General features: G+C 52.6%; 1 protein-coding gene across 9 annotated transcripts in view; it reads left to right on the top strand.

Annotated features, from left to right (window-relative positions):
* ZMYND11 (zinc finger MYND-type containing 11) overlaps positions 1-21487 on the top strand; it is a 125250-nt gene that overhangs the window by 48947 nt on the left and 54816 nt on the right. For all 9 annotated transcript variants that reach the window (XM_080810394.1, XM_080810390.1, XM_080810393.1 and 6 more), the window contains exon 2: positions 2026-2160. In XM_080810394.1, coding sequence (XP_080666520.1) covers positions 2045-2160 — 116 coding nt within the window. In that variant the 5' untranslated portion in view covers positions 2026-2044. The remainder of the gene's footprint in view (positions 1-2025; positions 2161-21487) is intronic.

The raw sequence follows: 21487 nt of genomic DNA, 5'->3' as shown, positions 1-21487 counted from the left end.
TTTTCTGTAGTTCTGAATAAATTAATTGTACACGTATGTACTTAGAAAAAACCACGGGCTGAGTTGCACGTCTCCGTGACGTGATCACTGCCTGACACTGACTGTGCGCCGTTCCAGGCGTCGTAGCCCTGCGGAACGCGAGCATCTTGGCTTCAAACAGCCAAGTATCTTTTAAAGAAATCAAGGAAATTCCTCTTAAATTTCCCCACATGCTTACCATTCTGCAGTGTTCCGTAAGCCGGAAGTGGTGTCCCCGTGCGGACTCCCCCAGGACGCGTTTGGGCGGCCTTGCCCTCTGCCTGCCGTACAGTTAGGGGTTCTCGTGTCTGTCAGACTCCTCTGCCAGCGCCAGGCTCTTGTCCGGCAAGGACCGCGGGTCTTACGTGTGTAAATCCTCCATGGTGGTGTTCCGTGCCTTACCCGGAGCAGACGCGCTGTGTGTCAGAACGTAAGTGTGGTGGAAATGGGGCTTGGGGGGGGCCGGGGGGGGGCGGTCTGCAGAGCCCGGCGGCTTGCACTGCCGCCCTTCACCGTTAGATGTCACTCCGTGACGGGCCAGACCTTCTCCCCGAGGCCCGGCCGCTCCGGCCGTCCGGCTCCAGAGCAGGTGCGCCGACAGCAGGAGTCCCTGTGCGTTTGGAAGTCGCTTCTTTCCGAACACACGTTGGTCAACTCTAATTGTCGTTGCTACGTTTCCTTCTGCGTCCACGTCTGTACGGAACCCAGCTGGTTGTCCTTAAGCTTTCTCAGACTTCGGGTGCTGTATGTCTGGTCGTTCTCTCTTCGAGCAAACGCTGCAACTGTGATGAGTAGCGGTGGGGGGAGCGGGGGCTCCGGCGCCCGCGAGGGCTCTCCGTGCCTCCGCCAGGACTGCTCTTCTGAGAGGTGCCTTGTTCGCGGCGGCCGGCTGACCCGGGCTCGCGGGAAGAGCCTCTCGATGAGCTCCGATGGCGGCTGCTGGCCTCACCGGGTTTGTCAGAGGACGAGCGAGAACGGACTCGGCTGTGCAGGGGAATGGGGAAGTGGAGACTTGGAGGGTCCGCCGTAGGGTCCGCCGTAGGGTCCGCCGGCCAGTCCTGGGACACAGGAGGGGGTCAGGAATGAGTTTCCTTCACTCATTCTCCTGCTCTGAAACATAGGAAGGGGCAGGTCCGGGAGGTTTGGGGTTCACCTCAGGCCCGAGGGCCGTCCACACGAGCCTGTGTGATTGAGGGACCCGGCGCCTCGGCGAGCGAGGACCGTCCCTCTGTGCCCGCGGGGGCTCCCAATGCGGGAGAGCCTCTGCTGCAGCACCGCCCACCGGACACCCAGGAGGCAGCCGCGGCCCTCCGAGACTTGACACAGCTGGTGGCTCTTCTCCTCGCTTCGCTCAGAATATTGAAATTTGAACAAAATAGCGATACTGGTTCCAAGTACTGGAAAGAGCAGCTGCCCCAGCCCCAGCCCGAGCCCGTGAACGTTTCCGATGGTGTGGGCCCCCCACGTCCTCCTCTGGGCCCCCATCTCCCAGCCTTTCATGCCTCGGTCAGAAACAGAGTCTCCTTATTATTTGGAAAGAAAAAGAATGTTGTTTGCATTTGTCAGTTTATCTACATAAACTTGAAATCCAAAACTTGGAGTATAATAAACTAAGAACCTAAGAATTGGGACTTCGAGGTCCATTCCCGGTGACCTGTCACATTACAGTGACACACAGCGTAGTGTCGAACCGTGAGATTCTACGTTCTGTTTTGGCTTTGGAATGAAATGGAAATCTACACGATTTTTGATATGTTAGTGTAGGGTGACCACCTGTCCTTCTTGGGAAGATGTTTTTAACTCTTTGGTCTTAAAGTGTCATAAAGTGAATGACAATTTTTACAAAGTAGTTGGTAATGTAGACGGTAGAAACTGAGAAGTTTGTCGCACTCCGTCCTGTGTAAGCACCCACCAGCGCTCAGGAGGCACCGAGTCTTCTCCGTACGCTGAAGGTGGTTCCTCTTGTAATCCTTGCTTTCTTTCCCCTTATGTTCTTGTGTCCTGCAGTCACAGGAGTGAACAGGTCATGGCACGTCTAACAAAACGGCGGCAGGCGGATACAAAAGCCATCCAGCACCTCTGGGCAGCCATTGAGATTATACGGAACCAGAAGCAAATCGCCAACATTGACCGTATTACAAAGTAAGTACATTTAAGAAGAACTGTCCTTGTAAGGTTTCCTGTAAGATTTTTTGGGGGAAAAGTGCCAAAATAACTTATTTATTATGCTCATCAACACATGACAAAATGGCACTTTTTGCCTTGTATGCACTTGTCAGAAAAAGAGAGACATACATAGGCAGCTTGTGTTAAGATGTTTAATAAATACCAGAGAAGTAAAATACCCATGTGTACGGTTTATAGTAGCCTTTTGATAATTAAGGGTTTTTTTTTTTTTTTTTTTTTTTTTTTTTTTTTTTTAAAGATTTTATTTATTTATTTGTCAGAGAGAGTGAGCACAGGCAGACAGAGAGACAGGCAGAGGCAGAGGGAGAAGCAGGCTCCCTGCTGAGCAAGGAGCCCGATGTGGGACTCGATCCCAGGACGCTGGGATCATGACCTGAGCCGAAGGCAGCCGCTTAACCAACTGAGCCACCCAGGCGTCCCAATTAAGGGTTTTTTATTAAAAAGGCTTTGCATTTGTTTCTCTGAGTATTCTTAAGGGAATAAAGCTAAATTCATCTCTTTATAAATGTTTGCATGATACTTTTTGGTAATTTAGATAGAATTTCTTTCTTTATTCTTTGTACAGCTGCCTTAGATGCTGCCTCTAAGGATGGGAAACAGGTGATTTATGAGCCGCTTTAATGAAATGCTTATTTTGTCCTTCTTAATAAGTAACAGAGTGGAGCGCCGCATATTTTTGTCTCTTACCTGCGTTCTGTTAAAGATCGTAAAGGCTGCTCGCGAGGGGCCGGGCCGGAGGAGGGGTTGCTGCGTGCCGCTCCAAGTCTGTGTTGACCCTGTAAGCACTTGGGTTCGCCGCGTGCACCTCCTGCCCTGCGGGCCGAGGGAAGGGACATAGGGAGCACTTAGGGACAATAAGAGTAGAATGAAGAGCACATAATAAGTCCAATTAATATGTTTTTATGAAAAGCAAATGATTTGAGGATATGTTACAAAGTACAAGTTATAGTGAGGTCATACCGGCCTGAAAACATTTTTTCCAAACTTCAAGAACAAGAAGCTGTCAGTATTTTCCTGTGGCTGCAATTTCCTTTAAAATAAACCACGGTTTATGTATATAAAGTTACTTGTGGAAGAATGTGGAGATCAGACGCTGCTCATTGGATTTAATGTTTAAACTTATGGTCACTGACGGAAACAGAGCAGTGTCTCTCCCTCTCCCAGCGCTGTGGAGCTCCCTGCCCAGGGCACTTGCCGGTCCTCGCTGGCCGCGGTGGGGCAGGCGACCTGCCGCGTGTGCGCAGACGTCTGTCAGTGGGAGCACACGCCCTCGGGTATCCTGCACCCTGTCCCCTCTTTGTCAGCACAGGCTCAGGCCACCGAGGCTGGCTTTTCTCCATGCATGAGGGTCCGTAGATCTTAAGGTGGTAGGAAGAAACGTATTCACCTACCAAAAAATTAATGTCTTACCAGTGTTGCCTAGAGATGGAAAGGAATTAAGAAAATCAGAGGGTAAGTGTTGGCAGGAGTGGCGGCCGAGATCTCCCCCTTTCCGAGTGCCGCTCCTGCCTGTTCTGGGCGCCTGCCATGGCGTCCATACTTTGGTCACAGCCTGCCTGTCCTTAGTTCCCCGCATGGCCATCGGCCTCAAGAGGGGCTGTGTACATAGCCAGCTGGCCTGGGCCCGAGTGTCTGGGCCACACTGGTGTCCTTGTCACCCTGGCCGGAGCAGGTTGGGAGGAGTGCTGCCCCCCAACGATGGGCAGTCAGGAGTCTGGTCTGTATTCTGAACAGGTGAATTCTTTCCAAGTCTTTGGTTAACTTAGATCAAGACGCTCTGCTCCATTACAGCCGAGCCTGAACATCATTGTCTTCTCATCATTACACACGTGTGACGTTCCTGTTGGCCCTGGCGCAGTGACGGTAGGGGAGGCGTGTGTGCTCTCGGGGACCCCTTCTCTACCGCGTCTGGTGAGAACGAAGGCTCCGCGGCTTCCAGCACACCTGCCCTCTACCCTGCTGGGAAGCCTGGCAGACCCTGAGCACGGCAGTAACTTCCGTGTGATGTTCAAGCTCTGCTTGGTTTGTTTCTCTCACAAGTGCCTTTGAGGCCGCCTTCAGTCTAAACCTTCTCACTCGTCCGTGTGGTGGTTTCCTTTGCACTTTATTTATTGAAGACGCAGGTTTATTGGCTCTGGCTGGTCACATCTGGCGGTGTATTTGTTCCTCTGCATTGCCTGGGAGTGGATAGTTGCCCTCGAGGCTTGGGTGGGGCGAGACCCGGTCGCAGGGGCCCTGTCCTACCGAGAGGCCGTGATGCGGGTTCCTCATGGGGGCAGCTTGGTAGCCTTGATGTGTATCGGCAGTGCCCGTGATTCATTAAGAATTCATTAAGATTGTGGTTATCTAAGTTCATCTTTCTGTTGTAAACTGGAATGCTTCTCCGAGGACCCAGATTCGCCATCATGTGCTTTTGGGCATGTGCTGTGTTCACACCCGAAGGTGGAGTAACAGACCCTTTCCCTTTTTTGCCAGGTTTTAAAATAGCATCCTCTAATGGTAACCAGTTAGTTTTTTTAATGTCCTTTGGAATTCAGGCATTTCAGTACTTCTGATATACTTCAGTCCATTTCTGACAAAATCCTGACTTACGCTCAGACTTTTTCCGTCTTCACTGGTTGGAGCCTCTCCCTGTGGACTCCTGTGGTGTTCTGCTTTCTCACCCAACAGGACTTTTCGGGCTCACCTCTTTTGCAGCCCACCCCAGACCTAGAACCTTTGATTTCTCCAAGGGGCTCTGGTTTCGATCACATAGAAATTGAGTCTCAGAAGCAGGTCTGGCCCTCTGCGTGCTCCCTGCAGCTTGGTCTTTCCCGGCCTTCTCATGGGCAGAGAGTAAATATAATGTAAGAGAAAAAAACACCTTATGAATGCATACTTTTATTTTTTTATTTTTTAAGATTTTGTTTATTTGACACAGAGAGAGAGAGATCACAAGTCGGCAGAGAGGCAGGCAGGGAGAGAGAGGAGGAAGCAGGCTCCCCGCTGAGCAGAGAGCCCGACGCAGGGCTCGATCCCAGGACCCTGGGATCATGACCTGAGCCGAAGGCAAAGACTCAACCCACTGAGCCACCCAAGCGCCCCATTTTATTTTTGTTGGAATTTGTGGCTACTGGATTTTCTGTAACTCTTCTACCAAAAATCTTTATTTCTTTTCTTACACAGTGAGGAGGTCATGAATCGTAGTTACTCAGTTGTTGTATCCAACATTATTTACCGAGCGGCTGGAGAGTAATGACACCAATGCTGTAACCGGTCCTGTGTCTCCTGAAGTGGTGTAGGGTGTCATCCCTGTTCCCGCACCGCTGGAGCGGGTCTAACCAGGCGGGGGCGGGGGGGTGGGGGCAGTTGCCTGGTGCACTGTCTTCTCGGTTCCCTCTGTGGTCGGTGTGTGTCTCATGGCCACGAGCAGCCCTTCTCTTGGGGTCCAGAGTGCATTCTCTCATCAATTTCTTTTTTATATTCCTTTCCCCCAGTTTTACTGAGATATAAGTGACGTATGATATGGTGTTTATACAGGGTACAACATCATGATTTTGTGTTTGTACCCACTGCGAAACGATCACTTCATCCTGTTCAGGCAGCCCTGTCCCCTCACGTGGTGACGCATTTTGTTTCTTGTGGTGAGAGCTTTGGAGACCTCCTCGGTCAACACCTTTCAGACACACATCCGCTATTACGAACAGGAGTCAGCGTGCTGAACCCGGCACGCCCGGGACGAATTTCTCTTATAACCGGAAGTTTGTACCTTTTGCTCCCGTCCCCGTTTCCCCCGCCGCCGGCCGCCGCCAACCTGTTCTGCGAGTCTGGCGCTCGGTCTTTTTAGCTAACGCCTGTGAGAGGGTGCAGGGTTTGGGTGCTGCTGTCTGACTTACTCTGCTTAGTGCAGTGCCCCCGGGATCCATCACGCTGGCCCAGAACGGTGGGATTCCCTCTCTCACGGCTGCGTCATCGCCGCGTGTGTGCACCACGTCGTCCCCATGCACGCCTCTGCCGAGGGGCCCGTGGGCTCTTTCCACGCTGTGGCCGCGGTGGAGAGTGCTGCCAGGGACGTGGTGGGGCGTAGACAGCTTTTTGAAATAGTGATTTCACTTCTTTTGGATAAACACCCAGACGCGGGATTGCTGGATCGCGCGGTCGTTCTGTCTTAATGTTTTGAGCAGCCTCCACGCCGGCTTCCCGAGTGGCTGCGCCGTCTGGGAGGTCCGGGGTCAGGACTCGGCGGGCACTGACCCCCAGGGTCTTGCTGGTTCGTCAGGGGTTGCAGCCTTTCCACTGTGTCAGTTTGGACATAAAATCCTTAGCGCGTCTGTTTTCTTTCCTTGGCGTGTTTATGTGTTCTGTGTGCCGTCTGCGGGCCTCTTGTGGTCGCCACGCACCCCAGGAAAGAGGCCTGCGTGGTTTTTACCGGTTTCTTTTCAGTCTCTCCCTGTTTTTAGAACAGAGTTTTGTTCTGTTCAAGAAGTGTAACCAACAGAAACGTCTTCGGCGGGTTCTGTTATTTGGGGTGGAAAGTGCCTTCACCGGAGGAGTCCGTCTGAGGTCAAAGTGTATGTACGGCATCAAGTTTGATTTCTAATGAGTCGTCGGGCTGTCCCTCCCATTTAAAGGTGCGTGTTTATAAACTGGCAGTTGATGATTATATAAAACTCCGTACTCCTCATTTGAGAGCTCAATGGGCACAAATAAATTTTGGTATCTCAGTAAAAACATTTTACATTTTTAGACGCTGAAGTATGGTTTGTGATGCTTAATCATCATAAAATTGAAACCAACAAGTCATTGTATCTTAAAAAATACAGGAGTCATTTGAGATGAAGGTAAGCACAGGCAAGGTTTTATATCAAATATTTACAACATTTTTATGCTTAAGATCATGATGTTAGCTCTTGTTTTACAGTTTTTAAGTCAAGGAGCAAAGATTAAGAATCCTGGGCAGGGACACCTGGGCGGCTCCGTTGGTGCAGCGTCTGCCTTCACCTCAGGCCGTGCGTGATCCCCAGGGTCCTGGGGTCGAGCCCCGCATCGGGATCCCTGCCCAGCGGGGGCCTCCTTCTCCCTCTGCCCCTCCCCTTGCTCGTGCGCTCTCTCTCTCAAATGAGTAAAATCTTTTAAAAATATATATATGACGGCAAAATCAGTAACAAATGAAATTTAAACTTTCAGCGCCTAAGAGTTCCTGTATTATTCATAATTCGTCATGTCACTTACAGTCACCTGTAACTTAATATCCCACAAGGTAAGTCATATATGTCACTTCTGTTCCGTCTTAAACCCACACACAATATTCACATCTAACTTGGATAGCTCTAAGGCGCCATTAGCGTTTCATAAAGTATTCTCCCTAATAGTCCCAACAGAAGTGCATTGTGTTGAAGCAGGTGTGAGCTTTGTGTTCATCTCTGCTAATGTCACGGGCTAGTTTGTGCCGTTGCGAGAGGTCAGACACTTCTGCGCCAGCTGGACAGGGCGAGTGACCCCTTCTGTTTTCTGGCCGTCGCGGACCCCGGTGCCCGTGTGCTTCTGGAGCGATGCGCGTGACGCGTGTGGTAAGCTGACGTGAGGCCGGGAGACTCTTCCCATTCCAGTTAGGGTTTCAGATCGGGGCATCAATTAATGACCTGTGTCGCTTACTCTAGGGTCACACCCCAGGTATAACTGTGCCCTCTGACCTCTTGGGATGCGTTTGCAGTGACCGCGTCCTCCTGGAGTGCCGCCTGTCACTACGGACAGGTGTAGGCCCGCACTGGGAGCCGTCTGTGTGCGGCTGACGTCTCGGGCTCCAGGAGGCACACTCCATCTCTGGACTGACTTGTCGAGAATTTACTCCGTGAAACACCTGGAACTGTGAGGTTACCGTTTTGCTTTGTCTCTGTGTCATTTTCTTTCCTTTTTGGGCAGACAACACAAAAATAAGGAGTGCTTCCCAAATTTGTGCGTGCTGCTTACAAGGGGCCGTGCCGGTCTTCTGTGCGTCCTTTGGTCTCCGCGCGTGTGCTGTCCGAGCGAGCCCTCTGCGGATTCCACTCCCTTACCGGGTTTGCCGAAGAGGAGGGATGGCCATTGCCTGCCGCGTCTTTGGAAACAAGTTATTTTGAAAAACCAGCAGTTAATATTATGCTGTGGATACGATCCCAAGAATTCTTCACAAAGTGACCAACTGCGTACCCATTTCAATCTGTGATGTTATTCTTTCTTACGTTTCTTCTGTGGTAGCAGATTGGCAGACACACTTCACCACGGTTCATACTAACTTTACTTCACGTAATAACAGCCTTGCAGAAGTAACAGGTTCTGAACAACCGTAATATAGTACAGCTCCACAGAGAGCTTTCTTGTGCTGAATTCTCAGGACACTCCTCCCGGCTTGGATTACTGTCTCGCTGTTTTCATGTTTGACATTTCTCTGCAGCTCTGCGGAGGACACATACGGACAAGGCACAGAAAAGCGCAGCCATTGGAGAGGGAGCGAGTGCGACCAAGTAATAGGAGAGGCGTGGCAGGCGCCCCGGGGTTCCGCCCCACGTGCTGGTCTGCGCTGATGGATACGCTCCTGGCCGAGGTCAAGGGGTCGCTGGACATCAGGACGCCGGGGAAGGCCTGCATTAGTTGGGCCTGGGAGGGTGGGTTGGGGTTCAGGTCTGGGAGAGTCAGAGCAGACGGACTGGAGGGGTTTTAGGGAGAGGCGATGGAGGCGCAGAGAGCCAGACAGGAGGGCCTCTGAGGCCAGCCCTGAGACTCTTACCCTGGGCCTAGAGGGAGGTATCGAGTGCGTTTGGTGGAACATGGAAGTGGTGAGTAAAAGACACTACTTCTCGCTCCCTGGGGAGGTGGAACAGGCCTCTTCGGGGTCTAGGGTGGGCCTGCTCCTCCCTTCTCTGGCCCGAGTCTGAGCCCACCTCGTTCCCTGTCCGCACTAGCAGCGGGGTCCTGTCTGGGCTTCCGGCCGCCCACACGTGTAGTCTCTGTTGTTTCCCATCACTGGTATCAGAGGTGTTTTTCCAGAACACCACCTTATCGAATGCTGCATGACTGAAAGCTTTCTCTGTTGCTCACAAAGCCTAAATTCCCGCCCAAGGCATTACTAGCTGAGCCTGCCACTTCCCACCCAGTGTGCTGTGTCCTGGGGCCCCCTGATCTGTGGCCCGCCTGATCCGTGGTTGTCCTCACTCTGCCTGGGATGCTGACCCCCTGGACTCATCTGACCCCCCTGGACCCCTCTTGAAGTCACGTCTCGAGAAGGTTGTTCCTAACCCCTTCAAGTGAATGTAAGCCTTACCCTTCTTTGGTATTTTTCTAGATTATAGGTGTGATTCTTTTTTTTTTTTTTTAAGATTTTATTTATATGTCAGAGAGAGAGAGAGATTGAGAGAATGAACATAAGCAGGGGGAGTGACAGAGGGAGAAGCGGGATCCTTGCTGAGCAGCGAGGCCGAAGCAGGACGTGATCTCAGGACCCTGAGACCATGACCTGGGCCAAAGGCAGATGCTGGACTGACTGAGTGACCCAGGCGTCCCTCTCTATCTTCTTTCAAGACTCTGTTATTTCCCCATTGTGCACAAAGTGCAAATACCTGCACGGGGCATCTGTGTGAGCACTTCTTCGCAGTAGACCCCAAGTGTCCTCCTTCTCACGCCCTGCAGCTCCCCGCTCCGACATCTGTCCGACGACACTGGTCTCTTCGGTCTGAGCACTCTCCTGTTTTGATTATTTTGTATTTTTCCTTCATTAGTAGACAAAAATCTACCCTTTTTTTTTTTTAAGCTTTTATTTATTTATTTGTTTGACAGACAGAGATCACAAGTAGGCAGAGAGGCAGGCAGAGAGAGAGGGAAGCAGGCTCCCTGCTGAGCAGAGAGCCCGATGCGGAGCTCGATCCCAGGACCCTGAGATCACGACCTGAGCCAAAGGCAGAGGCTCAACCCGCTGAGCCACCCAGGCACCCCAAAAACATACTCTTGTAAGATCTGACCCCAGTATTCTGTCCTGTGAGGTACTCACTCGTTCCTCAGGGTAACCCGTCCCGTGCCCGTTGTTGCTGCGCACGGTGATGTGTATGAAATGCACTTGCATTGCTTGTTAGAGGCTCTTATCCCTGAAACCATTTCTGCTTCCTTTGCTGATTGTGAGCACCTTGTGGGGGAGGCATGCGTCTTTCCTCTGGGTCTGTGTGAGGCACAGGTGGGATGAGGAGGCGGGGAAGGTTTCCTAATAATGAGAAATACTCAGTTGCATTCATTGACAGTTTCAAGAAGGCTCAGAATTGAGAGTTGTGGTTAATCTGGGACGAGCCCTGGGCTGTGTAGGGTTTGTCTCGTGAATTCTCCCTACTCCAGGTCCTTCTCCTCACGTGGCTGAAGATGGTGGAGGTCACGCGGGGAGGAACTTGCCTGGAGGCGCAGAGGTTGTCGGTGGCAGACGCAAACGCGAATGTCGATCTCTCTGATGTTGTGGTCCAGGCTTCTGATCATTCGCTGTTTCTTTCTGGTATTTGATGGACGTGTTTCCTTGCACGTGTTGGAGACTTTAGTTCACTGTCCTGTACACGTGCTTCCGCATCATCGTGTAACCGCCCTGACGTGCAGACTAGCCTCACTTCGTGCATGAAGATGGTGAGGCTGTGTGAGCAAATTATTCGCTCCTGGCTAAGTTTTAGGAACAGCCTGTGTCCTCAGAGTCTGTTCTAAATGTTCAAATAAATTTCCTTGATGAAGCACCTATAAAGGTGTTCTTTAGCTTTTGAAGTTTTTGTTCAGTGAAATACTTTAAAAAACTTGTGTACCCATCTGTAAAACACCTAGTGGCAGGTCATTTGTGGTAAAACACACAGTGTAACCATTGTTAAGTCTAGTTCACTGGCGTGAAATACATCCGCTCCGCTGTGCAGCTGTCCCCACCGTCCCTCCCCGTAACGCACGTCGTCGTGTGAAACGGAGTCTCCGCACCCCCTGACCACGGGGTCCCCATCCCGTCCGCCTCCAGCACCCGCCGTTCTGCTCCGCCTTTGTGACAAATCTAAGTCCCTCTCAGAGGGGGATTCGTATCCCACCTGTCTTTTTGCAGCGGCCATCTCACTCAGCACGATGTCCTCAAGGTTCGTCCCTGCTGTGGCCTGAGAGAGACTTCCTTCCTCCTTCGGGACGGGGGACACCCCACTGCACGGAATGTGGCGTACCCCGCATCGTGTGACCCACACGCCCGGCCGTGGATACTGGGCCTGCTCCCGTGTGCTTGCTGTTGGGTCTAATGCTGGTGGGATCCTGTGTGGACAGAGCTCCGAGACCCTGCTTTCCGTTGTTCGGGGGTCCAGACGCGGAAGTGGGGCTGGGGGTCATTCGGTAATTCTGAGTTTTGTGGAACACCCTCCATCCTGGTCTCCACACCGGCGGCCCCAGTTTGCTTTCCCACCCACAGCGCACGGGGTTCCCCTTCCTCCGCCTCCTCGCCAACACCTGTCATTTCCCGTCTCTCGGGGTCTAGCCGCCCCGACAGGTGTGAGGCGGCACCTGGTCGTGGCCTTGATGTGCGTTTCCCTGGAGGTGAGTGACGTCGAGCATCTTCTCACGCGCTTATCGGCCGCTCTCGTGTCTTTGGGGACGTGGCTGTTCAGCTGCTTTGCCCGTTTTTGGAGTCGGGTTGGCGGTTGGTATCAGAAGTTCTGTTTGCGTTCTGGATATTGACCGGATAGTAACTGGATGTTACCGGGCGCACGATTTGCAGGTAGTTTTCTGCTCTGCAGACGGTGTCTCCTGATTTGCAGCATTTCAGAAGTTTGGTGAAGTCCACGTTGTTTTTTCTTTGGAGGCCTGTGCCCTTCGGTCACATCCAAGAAACATCGCCACATCCAGTGTCACGAAGCTTCTGACCTACGTCTCTTCCAGCGTTTTATCGTTTTGGGCCTTACGTCGAGGGCTTTGATCCGTTTTGAATTAATCGGTGTGTGTGCTCTTGGGGCGGGGTCCGGCCGCCCCCCTGCCCCCACCCCCCCGCCTGTGGACGTGCAGTTTTCCCAGCTCGGTCTGGTGAAGACGCTGTGGGGTCCCCGTCGAGGGGTCTTGGCATCGTTGTCAGCAGTCCTTCCGCTGTCTTGTGAGGGTTTCTTTCTGGGCTGTCTGTCCACCTCCCCTCGTCTGTCTGTCTGTTTCTGTGCCAACAGCACGCGGTTTGGTTACTGCAGTTTTGTGCGGTCGGTTTGAAAGGAGGAAGTGTGAGTCCTCGCGGTTCTTCTTCGGGGTCATTTTGGCTCTTTGGGTCCGTGGAGAGTCCACACGACTTTCGGGGTGGGTTTTCTGCATCTGAAAGAGGTGTCGTCGCCCTTTTGATAGGGAGGGCACGGGATGCGTGGATGGTGTCCGGTCGCATTGACGTTGTAGCAGTAGCATGTCCTCCGGCCCACGAACGTGGGGCGTGTTTCCATTTGTCCGTGTCTGGAGTTGCTTTAGCAGTGTCTGGTGGTGGTCATTGTGTAGGCTTTCCCCCTCCGTGGTCAAGTTCATTCCTACGTATTTTATTCTTCTTTGAGTGATTTTAAACAATTGTTTTCATAGTTTCCTTTTGAAATGGTCCGTTGTTCCTCTTAGAGATACGGCTGGTTGTATGACTTGGGGTCCGGCTACGCTGCTGAATTCGGATGTTAGTTACAGCCGCTTTATGGTGGATTCTTTAGAGTTTTCTATGTGCGAGATAATAATGTCTGCAGAGGTCATTTTATTTCTTATCTGCAAGTTGGATGCTTATTGTCCTTTTGTTATGTAAATGCTCGGTCTAGGAGGTGCAGCAGTGTGTTTACTAGGAGTGATAGAAGTGGGCATCCTTGTCTTGTCCCAGATCGTAGAGGAGAAGCTCTCAGCCCGTAGAGCTGACCGAGGGGTCCGTGCGCTTGCTGTGTCTGACCCTCGCCGCGGCGAGGCGGTTTCCTCCGGTACCCAGTGTGTTGAGTGTTCCGTGATGGGAGGATGTTGATTCTGTCCGATGTGCTGCTCAGATGTGCTTGTCCGTTCTGTCAGAGTGGCGTGTCGACCTTGGTTGGTGACACATGTGTGCTGAGCCACCCCTGCATTGGCGAGCATTATTAAAATGTCTTACTCTAAGTTGTGTAGTCGTAGTGTGGGACGTTTGGACAAAAGAAAGCTGCAGATTAATCACCTGTAATTTCTCTGTCCAGATTTGATTTATTTCTTTCTGTTCATTTTTTCCCTCAGCATTGTTTAGTGGTGACTGTATTGTTGCATGGTCACGGTGAGTCACTACTGGCAGTGGTCGTGCGGTGCTCCAGGTGGTGGGACTTCGGTCATGCAGTTTGAGAGGGAGGAGGGGTAAGCAAGGTGACAGGTGCTGTGCAGTTACGTCGTGTTCATTCATTTACTCGCCCTCAGACAACCACAGGGGAGGGCGCTGCTGGCTTTACCGATGTGCCCTTGGACGTGCAGAGACGTGGGGTGGCTGGGCGTTCCCACTGCACGTTCTCAGCCCTGCGTACGTCATCCATCGGATTCCCGCAGGTCTGCTGTTCCCCGGTACACACGTGTGGTGATGCCAACGCGAGCTGTGAGCTTGGAGGCAGTCTGCGTGAGAACCGCGGTCACAAACACACTCAGTGCGAGGCCTGGGCTGAGCGCCTCTGCTCATCACCCCCGTTCGCCTCCTCCCGGCGTGCCCACTGTCGGGCCACCTGCACTTTATCCTCGTGCTGCTGCTTTGTTCCTGGATAACTGGGCGCTTGCGGGTTTCCGTTGTGTTCAGTAGTCTCCTCGCACCGTGTCTCTCTGCTTAGAAGGATAGTTTCCTGACGGACACTCGGGCTGTCCTGGGCGTCCCTCTGCCACAGACGGCCACCAGTGCAGACGGGAGGGGTTCGTTGGCGTGTGAGTCCAGGAACGGGGTTCCTCCCCGACTGCAGAATGTGCGGTTTCTGACTGAGCTGAGCTCTCGCGGGGACGCCTGTGTGGTAGCCGCACATGGGGTTTCCACCCCCCACGTGACCGCTGGGATCGGAGCTGCTCATTTGCACACATGTTGTCACTCACGTGTCTTAGTTTACGTTTCTTTGCTCGTTAGTGAGGTCAGACGGCTCATGGTGTTACGCGGCGTCGGCCTTCCTTGCCTGCGGACGCCTGTCCTCCTTCCTGTGTTTTCCCCCCCGGGCTCTTCTGCTTTTCTGTTGGTTTGCAGAAGCTTACGTTCTCCTGGACATTAATTTCTTTGTGCATGTCATGCTTCTAGAAGTTCTGTTGTCTGTTTACTAATGTTTCTTAACTGTTCCTATTAAACAGAAAATTTTAATTTTGTAGTTATCAGATTCATTGTTTTTGGCCGAATGTTTTGTGCTTTTGAAATTTTTAATTTTTAAAAATTAAAAAAAAAATTTTTTTATTTATTTGACAGAGAGAGACACAGCGAGAGAGGGAGCACAGGCAGGGGGAGTGGGAGAGGGAGAAGCAGGCTTCCCGCAGAGCAGAGAGCCCGATGCGGGGCTCGATCCCAGGACCCTGGGACCATGACCTGAGCCGGAGGCAGACGCTTCCCTGACTGAGCCACCCGGGCACCCCTGAGGAACCCTTAGTCAGGCGGCAAGAATATTCTGCCGCGTCGTCTTTCATCATCCTTCGAGTGTTACTCTTCACAGTTCTTTAACCCATCTGGGGCTTCTCTCCATGCCGTGGGGGAAGGGTCCAGTTTCTGTTTGTTTTTCTCTCTAGCGAGTCTTCCTTCTGTTTCGACATCGAACCATTAGAGACAGAGACGCTTGTGGGAGATGCGTGAGGGCCGTGTGGTTAGCGTGGTCGTGCCAAGATTCGTGTGTCCTCTTCCCACCACTCTGCACGCAGGGATGGATTGTTTTCAGTTTTGTGTATCCATGAATGCCTAGAGCCCCAGACCAGGAAGGGGCCCCTGGCGCGTGCTCGTTCACCTGCTTGCTGAGCGTTGCGAGCCTGCAGGCGGCTGCCCTGCCCACGGAGCGCGGGACGGGTCCAACGGACGTGCACTGATGGCAGGGTCGGCCCTCACAGTGACTAGCTGCCTCCTCCAGGAAGTGCCTTCCCTTCCTTCCTCTGCACGTGAAGGCCCCTGTGGAGGGCCTCCTTTCCTTTCCCCTTCCTTCCTTCCTTCCTTCCTTCCTTTCTTTTTGGAGATCCCACATGAGTGGGATTGGGGGTTGCAGACGGGGAGAGAGAGAATCTTAAGCAAGCGCCACACCCAGTGCGGAGCCGGACGCAGGGCTCAGTCTCTCACAACCCTGAAGTCATGACCTGAGCCGAAGTCAAGAGTCGGACGCTTCACTGACGGAGCCTCCCAGGTGCCCCGTGTAGCCTCCATCTTAATGAAGATACAAAAAGGTGTCGTCACCCCCGGAGTTCCTTGTACCCCTTGGTGGTCATTGCCCTGCCCCCAGCCGCAAGCGCTGATCTGCGTTTTACCGAGCTGACTAGCTTTGCTGGTTCTAGAGTTTCATGGAAGTGGAACCCTGCAGTCCATTCTTTTTTTTTTTTTTTAAGATTTTATTTATTTATTTGACAGAGATCAGAAGTAAGCAGAGAGAGAGAGAGAAGCAGGCTCCCCGCCGAGCAGAGAGCCCGATGCGGGGCTCGATCCCAGGACCCTGGGATCATGACCCGAGCCGAAGGCAGAGGCTTAACCCACTGAGCCACCCGGGTGCCCAGGCGCCCCCTACAGTCCATTCTTCCCACGATTGACGTTTCCTGGTCCACATGGGTTGGGATTCACTTGCCGTGCATCTTGGCAGTGGGTGGACACACGGCAGTTCGAGAGGCAGTTCCCCTGCTGAAGGGCACCGGGGACACTTCCATTTGGGTCTGTTAGGGTAGACGTTGCCCATACTGTCCTGTGTGGGCAGAGGCGGTGTCTATCTGGGCCGGTGCCAGAGCGCAGAGCACCAGTCCCCGGGGGCAGTCGCGCTGGTGAGCGTGTGAGGCCGAGAGCCGGAGGACGGTGGGTGGTGGGTGGGTTCTCGTGTGTGCATACGTCATCTTCACACACGTGTGTTAGATGCGCTTCGTGTGTCGTGTCAGAGCACCGCTGGTTCTGCAGGGATTGGGGGACAGTTAGAGAATGGTGTGAGCAGAGGGCATCGTGCGTCCGATCCCCTGTAGGAGAGGGAGGTGAGTGGAGGAGAGACGGGAGGGTCAGGACGAGGAGCGGAGCCGGGAGCGAAACTGCCGCAGGGCGCTCGTGCTGGAAGCCCCACGGCTCGTTAGGAAGGAGCGTCGCAGACCGGCCGGCCGCTTCCCAGCAACCGGCTTGAGGGGCGGCCTCAGTGTCGCGGTGTCCGTGAGGGGTTCTGCTGCTCAGGTCTCTCGCAGTACAAACCCCAGAAGGAGATTTGCTCCCAGCGTTTTCCTGTGTCGCAGAGCTCACGCTGGGTGGCAGAGTCTGGTCCTGTGTCGCATGGTGCGGCCGAGGCCTGGGACGTGGTCTTAATGAAACGGTGGTGGTTGGGGTTGAAGGGCGAGCCGGAGGGCAGCCCGAGTCCTCCCCTGGATGGCTGCCCCCGCCGGGGCCGGCGCGGCCGGGGATGCTGCGAACGGCGCGAGGCGGCACAGCCAGAGCCCGCGCGGAAAGGCCCGTGTGCGGAGGCCGAGCTCCGCGTGTGCGGCGAGCGTGCGCTCCTGCTCCGGGCCGGGGGGACGAGAGCGCGTCCGTACGTGGGCCGCAGGGGAAGGTCTCTTTCTTCCAGGTGAAAGGTGCCTGGTGTTTTGTAAGTTTCCGTCTAACCGTAAAACAACTGGAGATGTTACTTTACTGATTTTCGTGAAAGTCGTGGCATAAGTAATGTCGTGACTCACGGCGTCCTGTTTGGGGTAATGGAAGTGGAGACTTCCTGAAACGAAAAGCCTCTTAATGCTTTAAGAGTTAATGGGGGAAATGGAAAGGGTTGTTTTTGAGGGGGGAGGTTGTTAGTTAATCCCCCCAAATCTTCAGAGTGAATCTGGCAGTGAACACTGTCAATTATTTTAATAATAAGTAGTACCACTGTCCATTATTTTAGCTCAGAAATGAGGGAAATTAAGATTCAACAGTTCCAGTCAAACAGCAGGAATTAGGAAAGGAGGTAGAAGGGTGTCGCACGGCGCCTTTTCTCCGCAGAGCCTCGGTGGGGCCTGCGATGCGGGAAGAGCTCCGTCTGCAGCGAGCCCCGGGGCAGGCGTGGAGGGTTGCGCGCCCGGGCCTGGGCCTGCCCGGCGAGCGGACGCCTGCCTCGGGCACGACTCCCGCGGCCGCGCCCCGGGGTCCGTGCGAGGGAGAGCTGGGGGCTCTGTGTGGCACCGGCGTCCTCTAGTTACGTGCTGTCACCCGGACACCCGACGAGCGTGGCTGTGGGACGTCGCGTCTCTGAGGAATTCCCCGCCTTGGACACGGTGGGACGTCTCGGCTCCTCCCGGCTGGTGGGCCGCCCCTCAGCGGCGACAGCGCTCGGACATCCTCGGTGGGAGACGCCCGAGAGTGCCGGCCGGCCGCGCCTTCCCCTCTGACCGCGCAGGGTTCGCTCCGTGGCAGGCCACGACCTACGTGATCCAGATCGCCCAGGGCACACTCAGGTTTGTTTGGTTTCATTCCAGAGAAAGGCCCCCAGATGCTGCGACTGTGTGGAGCTGCTCGTCATGTCCGGTCCCGGCCAAGGACACGTCAGGGCTTGGTGGTGGCTCACACTGAGCCACAGACCGAGTCGGATAACGCGGCTCCAGCAGTGTGCTACGAGTCGCTGGGATTGAGTCGTTATTAGGACTAAAGGTAGAGAATCGCTTAGGAAATGATCACTCGTGAGATTTCTTGTGAAAGAACGTGAAATGAGCAGTGGCTTCTTACCACTGAACTGCATTTGTGTTTTCGTCTCGGGACTCGCACAGTTGTGTCGGGGGACGTGCCGCGCCGGGCCCTGCAGCCTGCTGCTCTCGAGCCGGGCGGCAGCTGGGGGTCGTGCCCCAGAGGAGACCTTCGGGGCAGACTAGAGGAAGGGGAGCGGGCAGGTTGGGGGAAAGCAGGACTCGCTGACACAGCCCAGAGAAAGGGGGTAAAACATTTAAGTATCAGACATTTACGTACTGTGTCATGGTCGGTGCTACGTTTGGCCACTGTCTGTGCAAACCCAGCTTTCTAGTTCCGCCTCCTCATTTGCTAAAGACGCGTCCCTGTGGTGGGTCCGCAGCATGTGAGACGGTGGAGGCCTGGCATGACCTGACCCCGCTTTACTGACGTGGGGATTTGCACACGGAGTGAAGCTGCCTGACCGGCTAAGGAGGGAACCCTGGGCTGGGGTCCTTGGTGGTCGTGAAGGTCCACTCTGTGGACTCCGTGTAATCGACTCAGGACATGCGGGTCTGCGGCTGGTCAAGCGGACAGACCCTGGCTGGCGCGTCAGGAACGTGGCGTGGCTCCCGCCTCACTCGGCATCGCCAGCACTCAGACTCCTTTCTACCTTTTCAGAAAAAGAGGTGAGAATGTTCATGTCTAGGCCTTACTTGACAAGCCTGTTTGCGGACTTACACCAGCATCCTCGTGATCTCTGTCATAGTGAACGCTGCGCACGGGCCTCACGTTGCTTGCTGAGTTCCGGGTGTGCTGCCTAGACCACACTCCCGGAAGGAGCCCTCCAGACACGGGAGGGACGTAGTGAACCTTCTGTCGTACTTCCCGTGTCATTTTGCTAACTCATTGTTTCCTCTTCACGCTTTCTCTTGGATTTTACAGTCTTAATTTTATATGTTTAAAGCTGTCTTTCCCCTTGTTTCTTCCATCTTCGTTCATACTTATCCCCAAATAGAGGAAAAACACTTTGCCGATTCATTCTTTTGCATTATATTTGAATATGTGACTTATTCAGAATTTGTGGTGCACATCTGGATTGTTTTTATCCAGATTGCCATTTAGTTATTCTGCTGTCACTTGGTAAATATTGTTACATTTTCCCTTTTTTGGTAATGCTTGCCTTTCATACTGAGATTTTCGTGTGCTTGGACCCATTTCTATATATTCTGATCTTTTGTACTGTTCTTTTATTTGAGTGTTTCTGTCCAGTCTCATTGTTTTTAAATTGTTGGTACTGTCCGCAGTAATAAGACTTAGTGCTGACCTTATCATTGTCCGGCTCCAGTAGAGTATATCTTAATAATCTCTGTGGGGCAGAGCTAGTCAGTACTCATTTTTCTTCCTTCTTAAAATAAATATTTTTTATGATAACATGTTTCAACTTTGGATGCTTTTTAAGCTCATAAAATCCTATATTGAGACATCCTGAATTTGGTCCCTGGGACAGAAAAAAGAATAGTAGAAACACGGGTGAACCCTGAATAAAGTCTGTCATTTAAAGTGCCAGTGGGCGGGGCGCCTGGGTGGCTCAGTCAGTCAAGTGGCTGCCTTCTGCTTGGGTCATAATCTCTGGGTCCTGGGATCATGACCTGAGCCAAAGGCAGATGCCCAACGACTGAGCCACCCAGGAGCCCCTAGAATTAATTTAAAATAAAAAATTTAAAAGATGAAGTTGAAATTCTCTGTTACTCATTTATATATCCAACAATCATCTCTTGAATGCCACTTTTAGACAAAGCAGTATCTAAAATAGTTTGTTAGGTGCCTGGGTGGCTCAGTCAGTTAAGTGTCCGACTTGATTTTTGGCTCAGGACATGATCTCAGGGTTGTAGGATCCTCAGGGTCCTGGGATCGAGCCCCACTTCTGGCTCTATGCTCAGTGGATACTCTGCTTCTCTCCTTCCCCACTCATGTTCTCAATCTCTGTCTCTCTTTAAAGACTTATGTATTTATTTAAACAAGTGAGCCACCCGGGTGTCCCTAGCCTTTTTTTTTTTTTTTTTTTTTTGGTCAAAAGTTTTATTTATATATTTATTTATTTATTAAATATTTATTTATTTATGTTTTAAAGATTTTATTTATTTGACAGAGGGAGATCACAAGTAGGCAGAGAGGCAGGCAGAGAGAGAGGAGGAAGCAGGCTCCCCTCTGAGCAGAGAGCCCGATGCGGGGCTCGATCCCAGGACCCTGGGACCATGACCTGAGCCGAAGGCAGATGCTCACCCACCTGAGCCACCCAGGGGCCCTAACAAAGCTTTTAAATGCATACTGATCACTTACTCTTTACTCTAAATTGCCTAAACCCAAACTTCTTGTTCAGAAAACAGAAACCCTGAGCATAATCCTCCCTTGTTCCATCCACGTTGATGCAAATGGCGGGTGTCCTCCTCTCTGATGGCTGAGGAATATTCCGTTGTGTATATGGACCACATCTTCTTTATCCATTCGTCTGCTGAAGGGCATCTCAGCTCCTTCCGCAGTTGTGGACTCTGCTCCTGGGAAAACTCAATGGGAAGAAACCAGAGAGGGAGACAAAGTATGAAGGACGGTGGACTCCGGGAACGAAACTGAGGGGGAGGTGGGGGATGGGGTGACACAGTGATGGGCATTAAGGAGGGCACGTGATGGGATGAGCACTGGGTGTTATACTCAACTAATGAATCCTTGAACACTACATCAAAAACCGGGGAAGTAGTATATGTGGGCTAATTAGTTTAAATAAAAAGAAGGAAAACACACTTTCTGTGGTGGAGCCGTTCTCTCCCCAGGCTCTGACGGTTCTTGTGTACTAGGGAGAGCGGGTCCTTCATCTGTACGCGCTGCTGGTCGTCCTGTCCTCAGGAAGGGGCCTCCTGCATCTGCCCCGTGGCCTTCCGCCTGAGCGCTTGTGTAACCCCTCCGTCCCCAAGCGTGGCTCGTTGCCTTCCGCTGCCCCTACTTCACACTGCCAGGAAAGAGAGGACAGCGCTTCTGTGTCTGCTGTGTGCTGTACAGCTGTCTCCTGGCTGCTGCGTGTCACTGGGGTCAAGTCCTTCCAAGAACAGTGCGCTGTGATGCCTCATTAAATAAAACAGCAGAGTGGAACTGGAAAGAAATTTCCTTAAGAAGACATAGCTACCAGTGTCCTGCAGCGGCATCATAGTGTAATTGTGTTTCTAGTTGGTATAACAGGCCCCTCAGCAGGTGTCGGGCTTAATGGTGAACCACTGCAGGAGCCCTCTGCGAAGTCTGAGACGGGGGCACCCACACGACCACTGGGCAGGGCGGTGCTGTGGGCCCCGGTGAGAGGTTGGCACCGTTTCTCAGTAGATAACTAGAAACCACCAGCCAGAAAATAATATATAAAATAAAATCTTCTCTTCAAAAGAAACAAAAAAATATGCAGTAACTAGGGAAAAAATCACAAAAAGCACGTGAGAATTTTAGGGAGAGAAACTATAAGCCTGTGTTAAAAAC

The sequence above is a fragment of the Martes martes genome (assembly GCF_963455335.1).
Source record: "Martes martes genome assembly, chromosome: 8".
Taxonomy (NCBI): domain Eukaryota; kingdom Metazoa; phylum Chordata; class Mammalia; order Carnivora; family Mustelidae; genus Martes; species Martes martes.
This window is presented reverse-complemented; position numbering and strand designations above follow the sequence as displayed.